This window comes from Pleurodeles waltl, chromosome 10, assembly GCF_031143425.1.
Source record: "Pleurodeles waltl isolate 20211129_DDA chromosome 10, aPleWal1.hap1.20221129, whole genome shotgun sequence".
In the NCBI taxonomy this organism is placed as follows: domain Eukaryota; kingdom Metazoa; phylum Chordata; class Amphibia; order Caudata; family Salamandridae; genus Pleurodeles; species Pleurodeles waltl.
The window spans coordinates 66,930,242-66,957,026 of NC_090449.1; the positions used below are offsets into that span (position 1 = coordinate 66,930,242).

General features: G+C 45.9%; 1 protein-coding gene and 1 long non-coding RNA gene across 2 annotated transcripts in view; one reads left to right on the top strand and one right to left on the bottom strand.

The window, feature by feature from the left end:
- Positions 1–26,785, top strand: part of LOC138261068 (mucin-2-like) — a 162,478-nt gene that overhangs the window by 62,385 nt on the left and 73,308 nt on the right. Inside the window, exons 3-7 of the mRNA XM_069209688.1 lie at positions 4,890–5,002; positions 7,454–7,512; positions 13,069–13,235; positions 15,642–15,804; positions 22,307–22,498. Of these exons, the coding sequence (XP_069065789.1) occupies positions 4,890–5,002; positions 7,454–7,512; positions 13,069–13,235; positions 15,642–15,804; positions 22,307–22,498 (694 nt within the window). The remainder of the gene's footprint in view (positions 1–4,889; positions 5,003–7,453; positions 7,513–13,068; positions 13,236–15,641; positions 15,805–22,306; positions 22,499–26,785) is intronic.
- The window catches only part of LOC138261070 (uncharacterized), a 78,916-nt gene that overhangs the window by 22,438 nt on the left and 29,693 nt on the right, over positions 1–26,785 (bottom strand). The window contains exon 2 of the long non-coding RNA XR_011199041.1: positions 7,291–7,564. This is a non-coding gene — a long non-coding RNA (uncharacterized lncRNA). The remainder of the gene's footprint in view (positions 1–7,290; positions 7,565–26,785) is intronic.

The following is a 26,785-nucleotide window of genomic DNA, read 5'->3' on the forward strand; positions in this document are numbered from 1 at the left end:
TAGGCATCCATTTATGAAATCTGTCAGGCGGTGGGACAAGTTGGTGGCCTGGTGCAATTCCCACCGCAGAGACTCATTACAAGCAAAGTTGTTGGATGTTCTGCTTTTTGTATTTCCTTTACCCCAGCAATGACTTGCCGTGGGCACAATTAAAGGTTATGTGTTGTTATTTTGGCCTTTTAGTGTTAGTTGACTAGCTGTCCCTGTTTAAATCCCCTGCTGTGATGCATTTCCTCAATGGTCTAGTCCAAATGTTTCAACGCAAACCTTTTCCAATACCACAGTGGGGCCTTACACCGTCCTGATGCCGTCTTGAAGCCGTTTAAGGCAATCCACAGCTGACCTTTGCATCTCCTCGCTCTTAAACCAGTCTACCTCGAAGCCATCACCTCAGCTTGCCACTTGAGTGAGCTACCAGCTTTTTCTGTTCACCTATCACACACCAACTTTTTACCAGAAAGCTTGTTTCTGCAGATCACAGCGACGTTTTTGCTAAAAGTTTTGATGCCTTCTAATATCACAAAATCCAGCTCTCCTCTGGCATTCTTTCCTCCCCCTAACCCCCCCCCAAAAGAGGAAGAGAGACTTCACTGCTTAGACTCAAAAAGAGTTTTGAGCTTTCACATTCATCTTTCCAAATACCACCGGATAGACGATTAGCTTTTTATAGGGGTCACTGCAGTGAAGAAGGGCAAGGCAGCGCCGAGAAGAACTATGTCAAGGTGGATATTCTTCTGTATAAAGACCTACTATGCACCGGCCTCAATTAACCAGAGCCAAGACGGCCACCACTGCTGGCACTCTGAGTGCCTGTTCTGGATGTCTGTCAGGCCGCAACATGGGCTTCACTCCATACATTTTGGAAGCACTGTTGCCTTTATAACCTGGTCCAGTGAGAAGGGGACTTTGCCCTATGGGTCAGACATCCACAGACATTCCACCGACATCCTTGGAGGTACTACTCTTGTATTTCTTCACAAGTAACAGATCTTGTGCTAGAAGTGTCCATCAGAAGAACAACAAGTTACTTACCTTTGGTAATCCTCTTTCTGGTGTATTTTCTATCAAACGCAAGTTCCTCATCACCTTCCTCCTCCCTGTTCTGTGGCATTGATTCCTTTCACCATCCATAGAAAGATTCCAGATTAGAGATCTGCACAGTGTACTATCTGATCAGTTAATAAGCTCCTTGTCCGATGGCGTGGGCAAAGCCAAGAAAGAATATGACGCCGGCGCATGAGAGTGGTGCATATATCTGGTTCCAGCATCACTTGCGGGGCACAGCAAAGTAGACGAAATGTCAGAATGCAGTGTAGCACCTGGGAGCGTTCACAGAATGAATAATCTGCAGTCAGAAAGAGCGTCCACCAGAAAGAGAGCTATTGAAGGTAAGTAGCGTGTTTGTTGCCGCCTCTTCTATGTCTGCCACACGCAGGATGGAAGCTAACTCTGCTGATGTCTTTGATACGCCTACAATTAGTATGTGCTGCGCTGCTGCTGTGTGTTTGCAGTCAGTGCGAGGGAAGATTGCACTTCTTTTTTCTTTGCCATACGTGTTCAAACTCCTCACCCACGCTCACAAGTCACTGCACAACACCGGACCAGAGTACCTCAACAGACGGCTTTCCTTCTACACCCCGACCCGACAGCTTCGCTCCGCCGACCTTGCCCTCGCCACCGTCCCACGCATCCACAGAACGACCGCTGGTGGCAGATCGTTCTCCCACCTCGCCGCCAAGACATGGACCACTCTTCCCACCCACCCGCGACAGACACAGGACCTACTTACCTTCAAGAGACACCTCAAGACATGGCTGTCCAAGCAGTAGCAGCCCCCTCCCATCAGCGCCTTGAGACCCTCACGGGTGAGTAGTGCGCTTTACAAATGCTCTGATTGATTGATTGATTGATTGTACGTAAGAACAGCTTGCCCACTGCTGCCAGTGCATAACCTGTTTTGTTTGTGATGAATACTCACCCTGCTGTTGAGTAGCAGCAATCTTTCCTGAGTGTGGGAGGGAAGCTTGTTTTTCTGTTACCCGTTCTGTCTCTGTTCTGATTAGAGAGAGGCTAGCCCTGTAGCTGCTTCTAGGGTGCCTGCTCTGTGTGCCACAGATGCCAACGCTGCTAATGCTGTCACCTGTTACTGTAAACACAAAGGATGTTTTATCCTGGCAGGTACTTTGTGTCTCACACCTACACAAGAAGTGTTGAATTAATTGCAATTTAAAACAGAGGCATCACTGTGTCTTTTCCATGCCACGCGTGGATTCAGTAATAAATAGGGAACACAGAGAACATGTCTGCTACCTGGTTCAGACTAGGACGAGAAGAGGCCTGGGAACCAAAAACACCTTCCCACATTATAATATGAGACATGTCACAGCACACTTGGTAGAGTGTGGGTGGTTTATGTTTTTTAGAAATTTTGTGGCAAGTGGTGCATTTTAAACTTAATTGGGCTGGCAACATGTACAGCTGATTGGTATTTGAATGTGTTTTTCAGGGGTTATCTGGCTTATCCGGTAGGAATTTTGAGTGGTAAATTGAGCCTCTATTGACAAAAGTGTGTGTAGATGCACACATCATGCAACACAGCTTACAGTTGCACATGTACGCCTTTACAGCCAGGGCCGGCCTTGGGAATGGGCGAGCTGGGCAAATGCAGAGGGCATCTACATTTAGAGTGCCGCCCTATGAGGAGACCTTGGTAACTGTTTTTTTTATTTTTTATTGTTTATTTCAGGTCAACAGTGCCTATTCATTTTTTCTATAACTCAATCTTCACTCGCTTTGCTACTCTCCCTGGAGTTCCCTTTCTCTCCCTCCCTCTCCTTCTCACCTACGCCCCCTCTCACTTCGAATTTGCCATCTGAATAGGTGTTTCAGGTGAAGAGGAAAGGGGAAATTTGTGTTCAAGGGCCGGTCACTGCCGAGGTAATCAGCCAGGAACCGACAAGTAGACCGAAAAGCCCTCCACACAAAAAAACATCACCTACAGCTGAAGGGAGGAACATTAGGGGGAAGAGATGGTCAGTAGCATCCTTGCCCCTTTTCTCCCCCAGACTCTCTCCACAATATACTCTACTAGGGATCTTCTGATAAACGTAGTGTTCCCAAATAGAAGAATGGAAGTATGATTTTTGTAGAGGCACAGAGTTTCCCTCAGGAGGGTGTCCTGGCGCTAGGCAAACAATGTGTACAGCACACAACAGTGTCAGACAGCAGTGCAAGATTTTCTCATTCCAACAGAAAGCATAGCTCAGACGCAGCATTCTTAAGCTAAGTGTCTTAGTCAGTGCTTAATTTGAGCCTAAGCTTTCCGGTGCTCGGCACCAGCACTTATTTGTCAACACCTGCAATTATGACTGTCTGCCACATGGTGGTGCTATTTGTCTAAATTAGAGATGAACACAACAACAGCTGTTTATTAATTCAATATACATTAAAAATGACTAATATCTGCTGCTCAAGCCATCCTTATAGCATTGGGGTGCATGCACTAATCTGAATTGACACACTTGGGTGTGATGGTTCGTGATTGAGTTGTTACTGTCACTGGGGCCACTGGCAGGGACAATGGGTGGTGGAAGCTGCAGTGCCATCCTGACGAAGGTCCTATCACTTATTTTCATACATATTAAGCACTGGTCACACTGACGGCTATTATATAATGTTCACAAAATGCAAATGTGGAGGTGGGGGGCAATGGGAGTGAGGATTAGGAGCGGCGCAAAATTTGGTTTTGCCCAGGGTGCGAGTAATGCAAACACCGTCATATTTACAGCAGCAAGTAAATAGATACTACATTTTACGATGTGTCATGTGACCATCCGGGCAAAGATTTATTAGATTTGGGCATTAATATCAATTTGTTTTATTTACGCCATTTCTAATAGTTCACCCAGTCCAAGGTTAAATATGGTGCGTGCATTTGTGACTATTTGTGTGTGTGGGTATGTGTACATGCATGTAAGTGCTTGTGGTGTGGGCATGTGTATGTGTTCTTGGGTGTTTCTGATGTTTGTGCAGGTGTTTGTGCATTCATGTGGCACTTCCCCCCAGCCTGTTTACCTACAGACAGGCTTTCATGCGATCTTTATTTACTGTTCTACCTGGTGTTCTTATAATAGTTGTATACAGACCAGCCCATCTTCACCTCAAAACCAGACTACATTGTCAGAAGCCAGCATTAGCAATGCCAATAGGTCTGTCTTTAAAAGAATGTTGTATGGTAATGTGAAGCATTAGAAGGAAATTGGATGGGAATAGATATTAATTTGTGTGAAATCAAAGAGCTGTAGAATAATGCTGGTGGGGGGTAAAATGTCAGGTGACACTTACACTGTCAAGCCAGACCTAAAAATCCATGACTGCCCTCCTACCATCTGTGCTGCTGCCAGAGAAAAACAACATACATTATCTAGATATCTAAGACACTTAAATAGCTTTACAATGTCCCATGTGTGCCCCTGTAAGTTTATGCTTAGGCAGTTGGATAAATAAAATGCAAACAGTTTTGTGGAAGTACACAACTTCTGTTCAATCAAAACATGTACTCCTGGTTCCCAACATGTATGCGTAGCCAAAGCGCCTCCTTAATGATGCTCACATAATTAACTGATGGCAGCTGCACTGCGTAGCCAAACTATATTATCACAGTCCACACTGGCCATTTGAACCAGCCACCGCTGCCAGGCACTTAGGATGCTGTGTGCTGCCTCTTTGCCCTACAAATGTGGGTGTTTGCTTTCTTCTACACTGCAGATCCACTGGCAAGGGACTGTGGGGGGAAGATGCTCTGCTTGGAGTCCCAGCTGCCCCTCTCCAACCCCGCCATTCCATTGCAGTGAGCTTCTGATGCTGTTTTTTTATGTTTTTTTCTTCAGCACAGGAACTGAATGTCACCTTCAAGCTGGCACTGGAGACAGGATTCGCAGAGACCTTTGACAGCGTGGACTCCCTGCAGCACCAGGCCCTAGTCCTCAGCTTCGAAGAAACGGTCAGTGCTTCTTCCTATATGTCCAGCACCCAGCTTCGAAGAGAGGTCTCTTTAAATTACAGCTGGACAGATTCTCAAAGGTAGACTTAGACGCTTGGTCTAAACTTGGACCAAATGCCTAAGTTTACAACTTTGGGACTTCCCAAAGGGCATTTACAAGTAATATATTTAGGGCCTCATTTGGAGTGGAGATCTGCCCTGAGTACGGACCTAAAGATAAATCTCGTAAATGCCCTTTGTGAATTCCCAAAGTCCTAAACTTAGGGGCATATTTACACTCTGTTTGCACTGATTGTGTGTCATTTTTTTTAAACGCAAATTCGGCGCACACTTATCTTTATATTTATATTTTGATGCTAGACACATCTAACGTCAACATATTGGAGATTGCACCATTTTTTGGATGCATGAACCTAATTGCGTCGATGAGATGCAAGGTAGGCATTCCCATCAAAAAAATTGTCGCACTGCTGGAGGGAGGAGTAACTAAATAATGGTGCTAAGCTTGGTCAGACCAGGCGTTAGGAGACCTGTGGACCCATTTCCATGGCTAAATGCCATGGAATGGGCCCACAGGTGCCCACCCCAATCCCCAGGAACACTCCCACCCCCACCAGAGGGACACTGGAGGATGGGGGACCCCATCCCAAGTAAGTAGGGTATTTTTTTCATTTTTTGCTATCGGGGGCCCTAACTTAGGGCCCTGTGCATGGCACAAGGTGCAATGGCCATGTCCAGGGGACACTTGTCCCCTGTGCTGGCCATTGGGGTGGTGGGCATGACTCCTGTCTTTCCTAAGACAGAAGTCATTTTCTTTTTGGGTTGTGCGCCAGGAAATGGTGCTAGTCTGGTTAGAGGCATTTTTTTGCCTCTGACCAGGCTAGCGTCATTTTTTCGACGCACAACCCCCACCCGGCTAGCATCTTTTTTTAAGACGGTAGCCCATGTTTATGCCATTCCTTTAATATGGCATCTGGCTGTCACTGTGGAATGCCGCAAGCCGGCGCTATTCTTTTTGTCGCAAAAAAAGTTTGCGCAGTTGTGCGGCAAAAAATATAAATCTGGCCCTTAGATTTTTGGTCTAAGTTTAGACTAAACAACTAAACTTACGCTTGTGAATCAGGCCCTCAAAGAGAGGTCCTTCTCATACAGATTCCTGTCTAGGCTGAGAGACCCAGAACTATAAGAAATCAGGATCACTGGGGGCGGGGCCTTAAATTTTATAAGCATTTGTAAGTTACAAAAGAAAAGTTGGTTGGTATAATTACACCCTCTCTCCTAAGCCTGAGAACCAGCCTGAAGTTAGTGGTCTATCAAGAGCATAGCGAGAGAAGAACTATGAGACCAGCTGGCGGTGTTTCATGGTGAGGTGCCCATGTGCTTTGTACTGGTGAATTTAATCAGAAAGAACAAACTGGGGTAAGTGAGGCAAGGCAGAGCATCATAGTCATTCCAGTTCATCGGTTACAAGTGGTTTAATCATGATCCAGCTATTGCAGAAAGCTCAATAGAAAAGAGACATAGGAACTTCTACTGGTTAACTAAACACTCCATTTAAGACCAACAGAATCTGTTTGGGCGCTAATCACCTGCTCAAACATGCAACCGCAATCTACTGTTGTGTTCATCACACTAGTCCCTTAGGTGTCCTGCAACTCCTGTGCTAGCAACTGGATCCTATTAAAAAAAAATTATGACTAATCAAACGGCATTTACTATTCTTAATTCCACATATACTTACCTCCCAAGAGTAGCATGGGTGGTGTTAACAGTAGTACATTTATACTTTTATTGCCATGTGTGTGATATTATGGTAGGTTGATATTAACGACCTCGATACAGTCTCATACCAACCATAACCATAGTGGAAAATACACTGTTTTGTAAAATTGATGTATCTTGTAGGACAGTGGTTCCCAACCTGTGATCTGGGGACCCTGGGGGTTCGCGAAGCCCCCTCAGGGGGTCCGTGACTGCTTAGAAAATATTAACGGATTAGGTCCTCAGCTTTCAGTATTGACTCAGTGGTGGGGTCCCCAGATTCAATGTGGGTCCCCTTGTTCCAGTAATGATAAAATGGGGGTCCACAGAGGTCAACATTTTGAGAATCACTGCTCTAGAACAAGGTCTGTTACACCCTTTTCTCAGATTACGAGGGTGGAAAGGATTGATTTACGAGTTTTGAAGGCAGAAAACATGGCTGTTTCATGCTATGAATTATGCATTAATTACAACTTTAATTCTAATCCTTAAACCAGGTCTTGCTCTACGTCTAACTCCGGTCTTACCTTTGACCCGGATGTAACACTTTCTTGAACATTTTCTTGCAGGCCCGCCGCAGGCACAGGGTCTCATCCGCACAAGGGATTATTTGTGACGTTCGTGGCAGTGGGTGAATGCTCCCTCTCCTATCACACGTGGCAGTGATTATTTTCCCTCGCTCTCTTCCAGGTTTCGCCGTTTTATAAGTCCGTTCCGGGCTTCCTGTGGCTGGAGATGCTGAGCATCAGGTACATTCAGGGCCACCGCGCCAACGGGTCTTCTCCACGTGCCATCTTGAGCCTAAGCGACAAAATGTCTATTTAATAAAGTGGCGTAATCAAATAGAGGCAGGCCCACTCAGAAATGCTTTATTTAACACGTGATCTCTTTCTGTGCAAGTTGAAAAATGTGCATGCCATGATTCAGTAAACTGCAACACCAACAAGGTGATGAATGGAATGCTTGAATTAATCTCAGTCACTTGCAGTCACTCGGGCTGCATTCCAGTCCGTTGTTTTCAGTTGCGGCTGCCGCCAATCTAACATGGTGGGGTGGGAGGGTAGGCGGGAAAGGGAGTGTGTTAGGACAATAATAATTTTTAAAAAACACACAAATTTATCTGTCGCTGATACGGACATTGACGGCCGCCTGGGTGCTCCTCTCCTTCCGGCAGTCACTGGGGCACAAAGCACAGGCTCCCCACCCAATCCAGACTCTGCTGGCATGCTCTACCAAGCATGAGAGAAGCGCCGGGAATGGCCTGAGCGGGATGGTCTTATGCTCACTCAATTACATGGAGCCTGTGCCATTTCTCCACCTGGCTGTGTAACACAGCTGGGTTGGAGAAATGTAAGCACGCATGTTGGTTTGGGCGTCCTAAGAAGGCCAGCCAAACCGACATGCGCACTTAATGCGTCCATCACTCCTCCTCCCTGCCCCACCCTAGATTCCATGGCTCGCTCAGTCAGTGGAAACTAAAAAAGAATAAACTTGTTTTATTATCATTTTATTTTTCAATGACTGACTGAGCGGGGGGGGTGACGTTCTTCTGCTATTACTGAGGAGCTGCCCCTGATTGTTTTTAATCCGCTACGCCACTCTAGACAAAGGTTCATCTTAAGCAATCAGAACTGACCCTGCTCCTCGTTGGAACAGTCTGTCCCAAACTGCCCTGCAAAGCACCGTTCAGAATGGACAACTTCAATCCAGTTTTGGTCTTCTTGGGGCTCATCAGAAGGTTGTTGCTTGGGACCACGGCAAGGCAAGCCAAGCGATTGCCAGTGGCTGAGATTAATTGAAGCATTCCACCCATCACCTTGTTGCTGTTGTATTTGATGCCCTAAGTGTAATGGGTATGCCCTGACGTGGCTCTCGTGCTCACTGTGCATTACCTTGATGCAGTTGATTCAGTGAAGGCACTTATGAGATGCCCACGATAATGCCCCACATGTGCGTTATTTTCTTGCAGGGGCTTTCTGGATCCTCAGCCCAAGAACCCTTGGCCTGGACTTCTGCAGGCCTTCACAAAAGTATGCAAAGCATATTACTAGCAAGCAGTACATTGCAGACTTGGATATTTCTTGACATAGGATCCTACAGATTTTTGCTGAGGCAGTGCACCCTAACCAAGGGTGATACAAGCACCAATGTCAAGCTTGCGCCAAACCTGAAAAGGGACTTGAAACCCAACCTGGCTTTTACTTTTTGTTTTCTAGTTGCATTTATACTGCTTACGCATGCAAGGGGCTGTGTGGGGGGTCCACAGGACCACCTGCCCCACAATAAAAGACTGTTCTCGGGGGCTGCAATGAGAGTGCGCTACTTTCTAGGTGGTGCATTGTCAGCGCTTCCTGATAGCTTCTTTGCCACTGTGCCCGTGTCTATAATAAGGCGCGGATGCGGAAGCAAAGGGATTCCATCATTTGCATTGGGCCACGCCCCCATGCAAATGAGGGAACACCCTCTGGTGATAGCACTGGTGCTATATGTACGCCAACGCTATCTGTATTACAGAAAGGGCCGCAGTGTGGCACTTTCTGTAATACGAAAGTGCCCAGGGGGCCACAAATCTGGCGAACATACACATTGCACCCCCAGGGGCACTTTGTATAATACGGCCCCTGGTGTGCAAACATAATAATTGATTGGGAAGTGGCCAGACTAATTACCAGTGGCTGAGATTAATTCAAGCATTCCACCCATCACTTTTTTTGTAAACTTCAAATTTGAATAAGGCAACCAGTGGTGCAAAATCTAGCCTTCACCAAATTGAACAAGGGGCTTGGAATACAAATTCCAACTTGCAATATGCCAATCAAGGCATCCTGCCAAGCAAGTTCTAGCTTGCACTAAATCAATTCACAGCACAACAGAGCCACATCAGGGGTAGCAATTTTCAACACTAAAACACTTGCTATGTATAGAGACAGGGGAGCAAGCAGCACCACACGTGCATGTACTGCAGTTACTCTTGACACTGTCCTGGTGGGAAGGCAAGATACTATTTTACCACCCGCCCTCTGGCTACACTGTGGGCCAAGGCGCAGAGACAAGGAGGCAGCCAGTCCAAAGTACAACAGAAGCCCACTTCCGACTCATAAAGTGGTGTGTGCCACACACCCAGCCTTCCTCCAGGCAAAGCTGCCCTGTAGACATGGGTCATTTCTAATCTCACACACATTTAAACTGTAATCCACATTGGAAACCCACAACATGCACTTCCTGTTTATGAATGTGTGACCAGCATATTGTCAAAGTGGGTGCAATACGCAGTTCGTCCATCGCTAATGTGTCCCGGCCCATAGTAATCGAGCGTGCAGGTCTCAGAAATTCTCATTCTCACCCTTGCTGAGGCCTGTGGGCATCTTAAAATCCTTAAATGGGCCAAGCAGTGGAGAGGAAAAAACAGTTCTTTGCCCAGTCCTACATGTCTCACAAATCACCAATAGGAGGCATTCTAGGATGTTTGTTTGATGTTATCTGGAGTTTTGGCCTGTTGTATAAAACCATTCTCTGAGTGGCCCCTTTAAGGAAAGCTCTTCTGCCCCCTTTTGCGCTTGTGGGAGGTGGCCAATGTGGGCAGCCAATCACCGGACATCATTCCAAAACGAAATCCAAGAACTCCATGCTTTGCGTCTAATTAAGGACCCTTCTTCACTTTTTAATCTGCTTTGGAGAATTCTACTCACTCTACTCTAGTTGCTTCCCCATTCTGTGGATATTCCTTTTTTTATGGCTGGTTCACTGCTTTAGCTATCTTTAAAAAAAAAAAACCTCTTGCAATAAAACAAATCATACAAACACATACATACATACAGGGGCTTTGGGTCGGCATTCGTCAACTAGTAGCCAGTTTGAGCATCATTGTAATTTTGCTTCCGCCCACAAAAGCAAACCATATGGGTCAATCGGTCAGTCCACTCCAGCCACTGTCCTGAAAGTGATGGCCTTTTGCCTGACCTCGCTCGGGTGCACAACCACCTGAAAACAAGTGGGATTTTTATTTGTATTTGTTTTATTTGTCTTGCATATGCTTGCAAAAAAAGTGACGCAAACAGCTTGACAAGGGCAGACCAGTTGGCTTTGCTAGTGCTTTTTCATTGATACGCCCACGTTCACTACTTTCAACACGCCGAAAGGTGACCTCTACGAAAGATGTGAACTGAACTTGAACCCCGGCTGCATGCTTCATTTTTGCAAATCCTGTACAAACTAAAATGGAAAAATTGAAACTCGACTTCCTGAGTAGGGCTATCTATTTATTTAATCATTAGGGAGTTTTATGAAGCCCAGCATGCGGCCTTGCAATTACTTCAGACCAATAATTGTTTTTGTGCACTGTAGGGAAAGCAATCCCTTCCCACCCAATATATTTTCAGAAATCGGTGCTGTTAAGTCGAGGCAATAATTTCACGTCGTTCTACTGTGTACTCTGAAAAAGAGCTTCTTATGGCCAAGTTCAGAATTCCCAATGTTCTCCAGTACACTAAGGAAGGAGAGAATAATTCTTCCGCATATAAAAAGCATTGGCAAGACCAATAGATCTGGCCTTCACAAGCGTCTGCTATTTTTTTAAATACTGGAATCATATACTTTATAAATATAAAGCAGAAAACAACAAGCTGCTGCCTAACCAGGTAGAGGCTGGTCAGATGCTTGGACAGGGGTCCACTTCAAACAAGCATTGACTACACCAATAGGTTTTTGCCTTTGCAAGCTGGTACAATGAGTGTTTTGTGTTTATTTGTAACTGGAAGCATATGCTTGCAAAGAGGATGAACACAAATAAATCATGCTGCCACCTAAACGTGGGGGCAGGGCCTTATGTTTCAATAAGGATTGGAACTAAACAAATAATTAACCATTGCATATAATTTTAATGACAGTACAGGTGCTTCCTAGTTGGCACGTGTACTTAGAACGAGTATAGAAACCTGTTTTGGGGTTTAATGCATTTCATTGATTCTGAATGGTGCAAATAAAAGGTACTATTGACTTTGAATTACCTTAAATTGAAGACATATTTGCAACACACAAGTGACTAAGGGGGTCATTCTGACCCCGGCCGGCGGCAGAAGCCGCCGGCCTGGCTGGAACCGCCAGAATACCGCTGCGCGGTCAAAAGACCGCCGCTGGTATTCTGGGTTTCCCGCTGGGCTGGCGGGCGACCGCCAGAAGGCCGCCCGCCAGCCCAGCGGGAAACACCCTTCCATGAGGATGCCGGCTCCGAATGGAGCCGGCGGAGTGGAAGGGGTGCGACGGGTGCAGTTGCACCCATTGCGATTTTCAGTGTCTGCATGGCAGGATGGCGGTATGGGGGTCGGAATCCCCATGGCGGCGCAGAGGATTCCCCAGGGCAGCGGGAAACCGGCGGTACACCGCCGGTTTTCCGTTTCTGACTGCGGCTGTACCGCCGCGGTCAGAATGCCCATGGGAGCACCGCCAGCCTGTTGGCGGTGCTCCCGCGGTCATTGGCCCTGGCGGATTTTACCGCCAGGGTCAGAATGACCCCCTAAGTGACTAAAATGCATTGGCAAAGTAAAGAGTCTAACTCTCCTTGAGACTGAAGTGTGCATCTTTTATAGGACGTGTAATCAGGGTAAATGCCATCACTCAGTGCAAGCGAACCAATAGCTGATGTGGGCTGACCCATTTTTGTAGGATGTGGTGGGTGGCAGTAAAATGTGATCAACGGTGGAACAGGCCGATGGAAGAAGAGGGCTGACTCAGAACCCTTTAAGTGTGTATGTAGGTTTTATCTATGAATTTTATTTATTACGTGAGACTGGGGAAACACCTAAAGCTGTATCTAGGCTAGAACTAAAACATATAAGAAAGTCCCTGAAGGGGACATTAGGACTAACTTTAGAGAGTGCACCTATAATCTCGACCTGCAGCTCCTTAAGGTCCTCAAGATGCCTTTCAGGCGAGCCAGTCTCTTTCCACCGCTGGACCCAAGAGACAGAAACTTCTTGATCACCTCTGAGAAAACAAGCGAGGGCCCGATGAGCAGCACTTCGTCCAAAGCAGATTAAATCAGTGCAACGCTTTGGGGTCTGTAGGGCTGTTGGTGGTGACCACCCGTGCTTGGTGTTTCTAGCCCTAGGAGTCTTTTTTTTAAAATAAGTGTTCATTGCAACTTCATAAATTTGCTTAAGTGATTCAAGTGTCATTAGAAACAGCAACCGTGACCCAAAAACTCACTCTTTTACTCACCAGTCTAACTGGGTGTCTCTGGGTCCTTGGGGTGAAGGAGGCTGGTTCTGTTGTCTTCTCACCTCACCAGGTTTTTCTCTGTGCTGCAGGGAGGGCAGCGTGATCCTGGAGTACGCTGCCATCTTTAACGCAGAGTCGATGAACCCACTGATGATGGAGCACCCAGAACATCTCTTGAACCTGAGCCGACTACCTGATGCCATCTCTGCGGGGCTCTGGGTGGCCGGACACAGAGTACTAGGCGTTTCTGCGACAGGTGAGTGGTCCTCATTCCCTTTCGTGGGTGCAAAGGTCTGGGAGCGCCCGCAGCTGAGAATGGATCTGCAGTCACCCTCTTCTTGGGCTTTCTATCTGACCTCTCTTTCAAACAAGAACATAGGAAAATAATAAAACTCAATCCCTCCATCTTTTTCCCTCTCTTCCTGTTCTTCATACCTCATGCTTTCTCGCTCTATTCTCTTTACTTCTGGGTCAGTTACATTCATTGATTCTCCCCTCCACTTCATGTCTATTCCCCTCCTGGTCTGTTTTCAAACCTAGCTCTGTTCTATCACCTTCTGCTATGTTCGCTCCCCTTTTAGCTTTATTTCCCTCACCTAGGGCTTTATACACTACCATTCATACTTAATTCCCTTTCCTCGCACCTTAGTTTCCTTTCCGATCTTCCTTTAATCTCTTTCCTTCTTGCTCTATTCCTCTCCTTGCCTCAGTCCTTCTTGTTATTGGTTTGTTCCCTCCCCTTCTTATTTTGTTTTCTCTCCTTGCTCGATTTTCTCTGTTGTTGACCTATTTTCTCTCATTGCCCTTCCCCCTTGGTTTTTGTCTCTATTTCCAGTCCTCTTTTAATTCTTCCCTACCTTTTTTGCTATATCCCTCTTCTCTCCCTCTATTCAGTCCCTCGTTCTTTCTCATCCTCATTTTGCTAGATCCACTCTCCTATTTTTATTATCTTTTTTGCTCTTTCGTTATTTTGACCTTTTCTCTCTGCTTCTTTCACTGTTTCCCTAATTAAGGCAACTCCTCCTCTCACTGTATTTCCTCTTCTTGCTCTACTTCTCATTTTATTGTTTTTTGTTCTGCCCCCTCGTTCTTATTCCATTTCTTCTAATTTCTTATTATGTTCTGCTTGCAAGTATAGTTTAATTCTATTAATTCTAGCTTTATTCTTTCTCAGTCCTGCAGAACTTCCTCTCTATTTTCCTTCTCTTTTTCTCACCATTTTTGTTCTCTTTTTCATTTCCTGGAAAGGAAATTGCCCTTTTTGCAGGATCACCCCCACTTTTTGCTAGTTGTTGCTGGTCTTTCTATTCTGAAGTGCACGGACCCTGCTGCCCAGGCCCCAGTTCATGTTCTCTGACTCCTTGAAGTGTATGTGCAATTGGATAACTCCTGATTAGCATGTTTAACTTGCCTATAAGTCCATAGTATATGGTACAAAGTGTACCCAGGGCTAGAAAGTTAAAAGTCCCTAGAGAACTGCAGCAGTTATTGGGCCAAGACTACAGTGACAAGGTGAAAACATGGGTGTAGGCCAGCACAGCCTATTCGGGCGGCTTTTAAACTGTCAACTCGACATGGCAAAATAAAGTCTTTTGACAGATCAGAACCTTCTTTTTTAATTTTTATAAGTCACCCCTAGGGAAATCTAAGTAGCCCACAAAGCAAGGTGCTAAATTTTATAAAGAAGGGCATGTTTCTTTAATGTTTGACATTTCCTGACAGTGAAAACTTAAAGCTGCCATTATCACTGTAGCAACGCCAGTGATTCCAATGGCTAACACGCTAATTGCTATCTTCCATATAGGAGCACCAAGCAAAGTACTCCAAGGTATGTAATTAATTCTCACATTAAACCTGACTTAATGGTGAAGTTGGATTTAAAGTAACCTTTAATGAAAAGGGACTTTAGAAAGTCGCCACTTTCTTGCCTCAAAGTTCTGTTAGCCCCTGCTGTTTATCTGCAGCAGTTGTCACCTGAGACAGCCCTGCTGCCCTCTTGGTAGGGGTGTGAAGTGGTGCTAGGAGGGGGCACAAAGGGTGTGCTGGAGGGAGGAGTTGTGGCCTCCTCCTGATAGACCGGTCTGAGGGTGGTGGCCACATATACCGCAGCTTCAAAGAAGATACTGCCTCTGAGGAGCAAATGTGAGTCACACCTTAGCTTGCCCACTCCTTTGTGTAGGTAGGTAAGCCAGCATCTCCTCCACATAGCACAGAGTTCTCCATTTGTAAAGTTGGTTCCACACACTAGAAAGGAATTCTTGGTAGATGCTTGAATCAGGAAATGGCCTGCAAAGGTGAGCTTGTTAATGCAATAAGAACTGCACTGTCCTAGTGAAAGTGTTTTTTGGCTGCTCTGCAAGAAAATCAAAATGCTGTGTTTAACTTTTGTGTTGGTTAGGAAGTTATATATCCTGCAAATTAAATCTGCACTGTGAATTATGGGAAATAATTCACATAACAGTTGATCTCTTTTCTGTGAAATATAATCTATCTATCTATCTATCTATCTATCTATCTATCTATCTATCTATCTATCTATCTATCTATCTATCTATCTATCTATCTATCTATCTATCCATCTCTCTATCTATCTTAAAATAAAAATATAAAGCAAGCCTTCCTGGCAATTTGCTGTATTCCTCATGGTATTGTTTTTATGCAGATCGAGGGGCAGACCTGTGTGCCATAGCATATACCTGCCTTGACGGTTTCACGTGTGCTCACAATAGGAACGGGAACATCACCTGCACATCAGTGTGCCATGACGGCTTTTGCAAGAATGAAGGAATTTGCACCCACCGCAGAGGGCAGGACCCCATGTGCCAGTGAGTATACTCCCTTTCGATCCCCACTGTCCCTTGCCCATCCATTCAGGTCTTGAGTGGCCTATTGAGGGAACAGCCAAGTTGGTCCACACAAGAATTATGAAGAGGCCCTGCCCCAAGAAACCAGCATCAAAAGGGCGGGTGAGTAGAGGTATATCTATTGTAGACTAGCACTGGTATATTGCTTCATTCTCCCGCACCAGCCCCCAAAGTACCTCTGCATGGTTTGGTAGAAGTATTCTCGGTTTGCTGTGCTTGGTTGATTCGATGTGGGTTTATAGTGAGGTCTGTGTGGGAAGCATTGGGATTTGTGCATGAGTTTAGAGGGATTCACCGCTGTTGCTGTACTGTAGTGATGCAGAAAGATGCAAGACAGAAAGAACTGCATTTTGAGTTCCCTAACATCTTCTGGTTGGTAGCATGATACTGTGATTGATTGTAGACCTACTTGATAGAGTGGCTTTTTGTAGTTGGCCAGAATGGGGCAGCATTGGGTTTGTGTGTGAGCTTCGGATAAGTGCTCCATTTGCACCACAGCAAACCTCTAGCTGCACTCACACATGGTGTGTGGCAGAGAGGAGCAAGATAGAGGTGCAATATACAGCCAGGTTTGCATATACGAACCAGCAACCAGTAATCTGGCCTGTGATTGATTAATATTCCACTAAGCGTCATGCAGTATACTTCCATCCAAGGTGTGCTCGACTTCCATCCAAGGTGTGCTCGACTTCCATCCAAGGTGTGCTCGACTTCCATCCAAGGTGTGCTCGACTTCCATCCAAGGTGTGCTCGACTTCCATCCAAGGTGTGCTCGACTTCCATCCAAGGTGTGCTCTACTTCCATCCAAGTTGTGCCCGACTTCCATCCAAGGTGTGCCCGACTTCCATCCAAGGTGTGCCCGACTTCCATCCAAGGTGTCCCAGACTTCAATCCAAGGTGTGCTCGACTTCCATCAAAGGTGTGCTCGACTTCCATCAAAGGTGTCCCCGACTTCCATCCAAGGTGTGCTCGACTTCCATCCAAGGTGTGCTCGACTTCCATCCACGGTGTGCTCGACTTCCATCCACGGTGTGCTCGACTTCCATCCACGGTGTGCTCGACTTCCATCCAAGGTGTCCCCGACTTCCATCCAAGGTGTCCCCGACTTCCATCCAAGGTGTCCCCGACTTCCATCCAAGGTGTCCCCGCCTTCTATCCAAGGTTTTCTAGACCTGACTTTGCTCAATGATTGAATGTTAAGTTACTCAAGAGGTTGGGTTAGCCAGCTTCACCTTTAAATCCTCTGGTCGAGGCAGTTGCAGTAATGCATTAAGTGAATACAGTATTTCCACCCATAACTTTTGTTGTTTGACGTGAGTCGCACTCCGTCGCATGGTTTGCCCTGACATGGGCCCCCTGTGCACTGAGACCCAGGCTGCACAATCAGGATGAGGCCCATTAAAGCTGTGGTGTACCTGGGGTTGGTGGTCTTCACGTGCAGAGGGCACTAGCCTGGTAGATTATTCTTGACTCTTTGGTTATGATTTGTCCTCTTCTGTAAAGGAACGGATGAGCAAAAAAAGCAAATGCAGACAGGACTTTGACCGCCTTTTGGTGAGGTAATCGGGACCACTGCAGCATGGATCCTCATGCACACTCTGACCACTGATGACACTACAGGCTTGGCATTTTGTCCCACCCTTAAACCTTCAACAACTTTGTTTCTTCCTGATGAGTCTCTCGAGGAAGGTTGAGGGTGAAAGCCCCAGAAAATAATCAGGGATCTTGGGGTCCCATTTACCTTCTCTTCCTGCCGCTGCCTAGAGCCATGGCAACAGGAGCAGTGTTGAGGGTAGAGTAAGGACAAGCAAGAGGCGGCAGCTCATAGCCCCCCTTACCTCAATTGGCGTCCAGAGTCCCCAGAACTTGGAGGGCTTCATCTTTGAGATGGTGATGCAGATGGTGGGATGAAACCATCTTTAGAGCCTGGCAGAAAGAAGTAGGCAAATACCCCCAGGCCTCAGAGAGTACCAGAGATGAGGCTATTGGAGGTATAGTTGCAAAGTATTTCACTACTGGGGATACTCTTTGAAGGGGTCAAGAATGAACTGCAGGAAGCTAAGATGTAATGTAGGGTTTTTATTATCTGCATGACAACAGCGCCCAAATACAAGGTCTCAACCCTTGGATGTCATCCTTTGCTGAACGGTTCTTCTGTTGTCTTCTTGGGGGAGATGTCCATAAACAAGCCTTTGCCTAATAAGTAAGTGTGCTGTGGAATGAGTGAAGGATTCACCCTGTGGATGGGGTGCTTAGGGTGTGGGTCTTGCAGCATTCCATCAAAACAAGTGCAGAGGTGATATAACCTGTATTTTCTCTTTGGGGTGTGTCGCAATGTGGATGTAGGTTTCCTGACCCTCTGCCTAGCCCAAGACAGCTGTGTAAGTGTGACTCCTCACTTCAGTCTTTCCAGAGCCCATTATGCAGGGAACGGGTGTGCTTTACTTATGTGTCAGTGAGTGATTGTCAGTGCTTAATTTGTAAATAAAAATGTGCCGGTGCCCAAAGCTCTACTCTTAAACACGGGATGGCTGCAATTAAATGTGCAAGCACAGAAAACTGTGGCAGCGCAATCCTGAAGCCATCTCGGGCCTCTTAAATCCAGCCACTCCCCGCCCCTTCAGCTCACTCTTGCAGCTTTCTGCTTTCTCCCTTTGTGAAGCTTTTTGTTTTTTCTCTTCCTCCGTCTTTCCCATATGAGGCTTTTGCTGGCAGAACATGCTTGAGCCAGAAAAATAAGTGCTGGTGCTCCGCACCAGTAACCACCGGCTCAAATTAAGCACTGGTGATTGTGCTGGTGAAGGGGCGGTGCTAGTTGTCCCTGTGTAGTTGTTCTTTGGGTAAGTCTAGAGCTGTCGTGATCTTTACTATAGACATTGAATTAGCTGCATTATTTGGGTCAAGTAGAAAAACGTAACCCTTCCTCTGGTTCTGAGCAGTATTCCTCTGATCTGTGTACCAGGCCCCTGAGTTTCCTGTACCTAAATTCCTCGTGTGTTTCCCAGGTGCCCAGTTCTCTTTTTTTCCATCTGTGCTGCAGTGTTCTTGGTCTCATTTGTTTTGTTTGAGGGTCGGTCTAGAAATGGATTGTGTAGAGACGTGGGACCAGTTGCGTAATATGGGGATGGTAGGTGGTAAGATATATGGTGTAGAAAGCTGGCCTGGTGTGTGGTGGACACCGAAGGTATTATCACCCTATACCAGGCCCAGGTATCCCCTGTTAGTGAAGTGTAGGCAGTGTCTAGGAAGCCAGGGATCTCTATAGGTAGCTGTGGATGAGCAGCCAAGACTTATCTAGGAGACATGCAAAGCTTATGCAATACCACTATAGTCACACAGCACCATCACACATGAAAGATCCACACAGTGTTACATTACAAAAATAAAGGTACTTTATTATGGTAACACAAATACTAGAATATTAATAGGCAGTCCCCCAACTGGGGGTAAGTGAATACACTATCATATACACACTAGCAATCAGTAAAGAGCATAGAAAGTAATGGGCATTGGCAAAAACAATTGAAAATAGCGACGGCCCTAGGGGAGGGCCAAACCATAGACTAAGAAAGTGGAATGCAAGATACAGTTTCTCCACCCAAGGATGTGGAATCGTTAGAGGGGAGCTGGAGGAACTAGGAACCCCAAGAGGTGAGTACCAGAGTGACTCCCAGCGACCAGGAGAGCAGAGGTAAGTACCTGGTTTTCCCCAAACCCAACAGGAGGACGTAAAAAAAAGATTGTGCAAGACCCAAACAAGACTAGAAGAACCAAGAGGTGGATTCTGACAGAAGAGGATCTGCAAAGGAAGGGGACCAAGTCAATTTCGTGATGGAGTGTCCGGTCGTGGCCGGAGCCACTATCCACCCTTCAGGGGATGCAGGACCATGTCGACGAGGGACGAAGAAGACCAGCTGTGCAGGACAGGCGATGAAGAGGAGTCCTTGAAGTGATGCCGATGATGTCCCACGTTGGCTGTCAGGGTGCAGTGGGTCAGTTGTGCAGGAAGACCACCAACAAGCATTGGCAAATGCAGTAGACTGGGATGAAGTGTTGCAAGGCTGAAGAGGACCAGCAAGACCCAGGGGACTCGACTCAAGGAGTGGAGTCCGGGGTGACCCTCAGCAGTTAAAAGAGTTGCCTGTGGGGGCTGCTGCCTCGTCAGGCAACACACTGGCAGCAGGCACAGCAGTCGCAATAAGGCCTACTCAGCACAACTGAAGAGGAGTCCCACCTCGCTGGAGAAGCAGAGAGAAGACCAAGCTTGGCAGGAAGAAGTGCTGGGGGCCGGGACTACATGAAGCCTGAAGATCCCTTGGAGGAGGTGCAAACAAGCCTTGGTAGCTGCAAGAGTAGCGGTGCACAGGTGTACCCTTCTTGCAAGGTGATGCAAGGCCTTACTGTCTCAAGTTCGACAGCTGGCAGAGACAACCAAGGGGACCCCTCCAGACCACCACCTGCGATGAAGGATCCACGTAGTTCCGGAGGAGAGAAGATCCACGCAGCTGGTAGTCGCTGCAGTTGGTGCCTTCAGATGCAGGGGAGTGACTCCTTCACTTCAAGGGAGATTCCTTCTTACTTCTTGGTGCATGCTGGAGTCTCGTTGACCTCTCCCAAGCCATGTCACACCTATTTCCAAGGGAATAGGGTGTTGCCTCCCTCTCCAACAGGAAATTCTTTGTTCTGCATTCCCCTGCTTGAGCTTGTCAAGCAGCAGGAGGGCAGAAACCCGTCTGGATGGTGACAGCAGCGCTGTCTGCTTGCAAAACCCTGGAAGACTGGTAGGAGCAATACTGGGGGGGTCCTCTAAGGAGCACCCAGAGTTCATGGAATCATACAACCAATACTGGCGACAGCATTGGGGTATGATTCCGACATGTTTGATTCCATACATGTCCAGGTTCGGAGTTACCATTATGTAGCTGGACACAGGTAGTAGTGACCTGTATCCAGTAGACGGGTAAAATAGTTTCCCCGCACATATGAAGTCCAGTGTAATGGAGCTGGATTTCATAGGGGCACCTCTGCTCATGCAGGGATGCCCTCACATACAGGTACCTGCACCCTGCCCTCTGGGCTACAAGGGCCTACTATGGCAGACCTACAGACACACTTTGCATGGGCTCCCATAGGTGGCACAATACATGTTGCAGCCCATGAGGATTCCCTGGTGCCCCAATGCCCTGGGTACCTAAGTACCAATTACTAGGGACTTATATGGGGGCACCAGTATGCCAATTGTGGGGTGTGCAAAGTTCCAGGCAAACAAATTTAGAGGAAGGGAGCACAATCACTGGGGTCCTGGTTAGCAGGATTCCACGGAACAGAGTCAAAACGCACTGATAGCAGGCAAAAGGTGGGGGTACCCATGGCAAAAAGAGGTTACTTATGGATGTATAGATATATGGATTACAATTAACAGTAGCAACCCCTGGCTTGGTGTTTGGTTTCAATGACCCTGTCATTCTACCCATGGCCTCAGGGGAAATGAATGCAGCAGCAGGAACAAAACGTTTACATTCTAGACCTGAGGCTTCAAACAGGAAGCTGTTGAGGACCAAATTGTGGGAAAAGGGCTCAACCCTATGACATCACCATGGGCCAAAGGGTGCATGATGTCACTTCCACTACCCTTTGCATTGTGGTAAATGGAGATGCATTAATAAATGGTTGTGAAAGAACTGATAGGAAGGACACGAAAAGAGGGATGATACAAGAGTGCTCATAAGAGGGCTAATTAAGTATTTCTAGAGCAGGCCTAAGATGAGCCTTGCGACCAATCTCAAGTTTCCCTTCTTTCCTCCTCCAACGAACATATGTGGGTGTTCTCATTTAAATCCATTTCTTTGGAGCCTTTTGCCAGTATAAACTAGAATTTCTTCCTCTTGAAGCTGCGTATGTCATACGCACCATTGGATGGGTAATTGACAAATAGGGCAGGATTCACAAACTGCACTTTGTAGTATGTGTTGCGGTACTACAGTAGTACTATTGCAAACCCTAATACAAAATGTCATTCACAAATTGCACTTTTGTAGTAATTTGCACTTTTGAGTAAGCATAGTACTTTTTGGTATTCACAAATTGCACTTTTGTAGTAACTTTTACTTTTGCAGTAACTTGCACTGTTGTTGTGAATCCCTACCTCCATTAGTTTCTATGGGAGAGTGTTGCAGTACCAGTGGTTGGCTGTGTGTAGTGCTGGTGTAACTACAAAGTGTAAGATACTACAAAAGTGGAAGTTATTACAAAGGTGCAGTATGTGAGTACTGAAAAGTAGTAACACTCAAGAGTGTAAAGTTTCTCAAAAATGCAAGCTAACTTTGTGAATCCGGCCCATAATCTCCAGCTCCTGACTTACTGGGCGCCCAAACCTGGAGTTCATCAACTTGCTAAAGACCAAACATTTACCTCTTTGGTAGTCACATGCCTCTTAACCCTTCCCTCCCTGTCTCGCCACAGGTGCCCCGTTGGCAGCGACTACTGGTTCATGGGAGTGCGCTGCGATTACAGGATGACCCAGCAGGCCCTCCTGGGCATCTCCTGTGGAGTCATCCTCAGCCTGGTGCTCTGCATCTCCGCCATTGCCTATCTCGCCATGAGACGCTTCAAGGCCTTGCTTGTTGAAACTAAAATCAACCAGACGAAGAGCAGGTAGGTGGCCGCAGACCCAAGTACTAGACATTCCTAAAATCTGATGCAGCGGTTTTCTGTTGGTGAAATTGTGGAACTCTCTCTCAAAATCACCTTCTTCGGAAAAAAAAAATCAAAACCTAGCTTCCTCCAACACAGTCCAGGTTTAGCTCCATCTCAGAATTGTCTTGTTTCCTTTTTGTTTGGTTGTAGTGTCTATTAGTGTCAGGATGCTCATGGGTAACCGTAAAGCCCAGAAAATCCACATTCACTCATTTATTCAAGTAGGTGACCGCAGAGGCAGGTAGGCGGCTGCAGAGGCAGGTAGGCGGCTGCAGAGGCAGGTAGGCGGCTGCAGAGGCAGGTAGGCGGCTGCAGAGGTCGGTAGGTGGCCTCAGATTCAGGTAGGTGGCCGCAGATGCTGCTGGTCACCACAGTCAAGGGTCAGAAGATGCAGCCACAGGTCCATGATAGCGGGAGCAGGTAGGTGGCTACAGACGCAGGTAGGTGACAGCAGATTACCCTCTTTCTGACAACCTGATTTAAGATGTTGCGTATCAGTCAGGGCTTCCACAGATTGGTTTCTGCGTCAAACTCTGGGATGGGCCTTGGTACAGTTCTGGTGACAGAGCAACCTCTGCACATAGAAATAATCTATATCCCTACATCTCCACATTTACCTTACCCACCCTAAACCGCTAGCCACATTTACATAGTAATACCATAACATAGTCAAAGTTTAGATAGTGACTTTCACTGTAATACCACTACATAGCCAAACCTTTACAAAGTCACCTTTCATAGTCACAACTTTACACAGGCTCCTTTACATAGTTAAGCCCCTGTTTAGAACATCATTTAGAGTGTCAAAGCAGCTCCACTTATCTGTACCTCTTACCCTCTCCCTTAAACAGCCCTAATCCTGACCCTCACACTGACCATTGGCCTAACACAAACTGTCTCGCTTTCTTTTGCCCTAAGCTGGCCTCCGACACTAATTTTCCTTTGCTCTAAGCCTATATTTAAGACTACCCCTAACACGTGCTATCCCTTAGCCTAATTCTAAAAGCGATGCTAACCCTAATTCATCCTTTAGTCTAATCCCATCTGGAGTACTAATCCTAACCAGGGTCTCTAGGCGTTTTCTTATTTTTTTATGTTATGTTATATTGCACGAGTATAGCACACTGTATCGAAGTGGTAAGTCTCAGTCCTGCCCCAGGTTAATGGTAATGGGTGTGTACTGGGAAGTGTGTACTGGCTCTGAGGTGATAACATAGCCCAGTGGTTTGCACATCTGCTACAGAAACCTGTGTGTAACCCTCAAGTCAGATATGAATCCTAACAGGAGCTTTTATTCTTCTGAAATGCAGACCCCTGAGAGGGGCAATGATAACACTTGTGATTTACCCAATGTAATTTAAAGTATGCTGCTCATTAGAGAAATTGCCACCATTATTATATGAGGGATAAAGTACCCTTGCCGTACATTATAAGGATATTGCAAGTCACCAAGGAGTTCCATAACCATATAGAGAAACAAGGTTGAAGGCAGAGTTCCTTTATACGGTTATGGAACTCCAAGGTGACTTGCAATATCCTTATTACATACACCAGGTGGTACTTTATCCCATTTAATACATGAGCACATCATCACTTTTCTCAGAAGCCACTTAAAACGTTGGGCCCAGATTTATGGGCTTTGTGGCGCAGGGCAGCGCAGCGTAGCAAGTCACCTTGCTGCCCTTCGTCACAGGGAAAGGGCAGAATTGCACTGTATTTATCCTATACGGCATGTTCCTGTCCTTTCCACCTGTGCTGGAGCATAATGGGCTGCATAGGGCCAATGCAGGCACCCTTGCACTATTGCCTGAGTTGCCTGCTTGATTGTTTTTGTGCAGTAAAAGGGTACGTTCCTGCACAAAAACAATCTCCTCATTATGCCTTTCCTGGAGATGCATCTCTTTTGGCACATACCCAGGTTTACAAGTTCTTGCAACTCTGGGAATGCACCAAAAGTCGTGGATCTTGCATGGGAGCACCCATGCAACACTGATGGAAATGCCTCCTTGGCGCAGCGTATGGGACCGCAGCGATTTGCACTGCGTTACTCGAGATTTATGAAGCCACGCAAGGTAGCCTTGATTTTGCACTACAATGCGTGGTGCAAGAGCGATGCAAACTGGGTAATAAATATGGCCCTTGGTGCATAACTCTTTCATGTGAAAGAGCAAGCATGTTTGCAAATATGAAAAATAAAACTATTAGTGCAAAATTAAACACATCATAAACCTGTTACATATTTGTTGTAAACAGATATTAGAAACAGCTCAATACGTCAGTTTAAAAAAGAAAAATCTGCAGTAGCTCGGAACGTGTAGAAATATGCAGAAAGGCTGAAGGTTTCCTCTATCTATGGAGTGCAAAAGAAAAAACATATTCCCTCAGCTTGTCTTTGGAAGCTATTAAAGTAGAGCCGAAGAAAGAAAAGCAGTGTTCGGTTTGTTGCTTTAATCAGCTGCGTTAATTATCCTCCGTGACCTGACCCACCTTCCACCTCTTCTGCTGGCTCTGTCAGCAGGCATTATGAAGTCAGTACTCGGCTGTAATAACTTATAATACTTGAGGTTTGATGTCTTTTCTTTATAATCGGCGACTTGGTGCGTCTCAAGTCGCCAAGTATAAGGAAATTAGTGACTGCCGTTTATACAGGGATTGCAGAATCTCATGTATTTATTATACGATTATTAAAAATGACCCAGTAGGTGGGCTGCCTTCTTGCCCCACATGAGCAGGACGACTACCTCACAAAGCGTTTTCCAGGCTTGAGTTGTGTGCACATATTACTGCAGATCCACGCAAGTATAGTGTGCATGTCTGTTGGCGCACATTACGAATGACATCACCACACTCTGGGCCTGATTTATATTTTTTTAGCACCACATTTGTGTCATTTTTTAATGCAAAAGCTGCACAAACTTACAAAATTCAATTTTATTTTGTACGTTTGCACCGCTTTTGCATCAAAAAATGACGCAAATGCAGCACTAAGAAAGTATAAATCAGGCTCTCTGTGCGCCACCCTCTTCGTTTTTGTGCTTTTACAGGAGATAACAGTATTGTTAATTCAATCAATCAAAATGTGTTTATGTAGGATATTATATACCCTTAAAACACCATATAAGAAATAACAACCAACTTAAGAACAAGGTACTAAAAGCGAATCACAGTTCTTCAACTATTAAAATAGACCCAAGGTCAACTTGGTATACTAATATGTAACATGAGTAAAAATGCAAAAATCAGTTCATCAGTACCTCTACAATTTTTGTGGAGCTGCAACACAAAGCTTCCTTCTTATTGTCCATTCAGTGGTCAGAAATGTGCCCACGAAATGGACAATTACTACATCTGTACTAGTTCTTAAAATTCACATTGCTTGGGTAAGTGCTCTCTAGTCCTTAGCATGTGACAGATGGATAATTAATTAATCACTTAAATTCCACAATGTTCTGACCTGACACATGTATTGCTTGTGTTGCGTGCAGATTGCAACAATAGGGCTGGGGAGATGGGCATTACTTACCACTGTACCATACACATACGCAGATGCGTCCGTTACGCATCATAAGGAGCGTACTAAAATACTAATGAATTGTAGACACACACATGCAAAGATTTATTTGTAAAGCAAAATTTCACCCCAAAGGCTTTCTTGGTGCCTTATAACCGATGTTAAATGTAGACCAACTCACTGGGACTTATGTTATCGACCTCAAGGGAATTAATAGCTGGAATGAATCATCATCCCATGATTCTAACCTGTGCATTGTGTAATGTATATGTCTAGTTATGTAAGTTTGCGAATCTGCCCCTCCGTGAGTGGTGTGCGAAGGGGATGCTCACACTGATACTGAGTGAGTGAGCATCAAGGACTCCATATTCGCTCACTTGCAACTTCACATACGCGCCCCACTGCAATTCACTAGTTACTGTGTGTTAAATGTTAACTCAAACAATTTTGTTCAGTTAAAACCGCAATTACTGCACAGCGAAGACATCTCAACACAGTGTTGGTGTGCTGGTTTAGACTCATGAATTTTCAGTCGTTCCGCATTGATCAATGGGGTCTTTCACTGCCTGTTCTAAAATCCTCCTGCATCCAAAGAAAGGAAAAAATATTTAAAAAGTCAATAGGTCTGGTGCTGACTGTCAGCCTTTCCAACGTTGCCAGTGCTTGTTTTATATTGCCCTGGTAGTTATGAAACTGTATTGTTGGGGGATAGGCGGTGCCCTCACCAACATTAA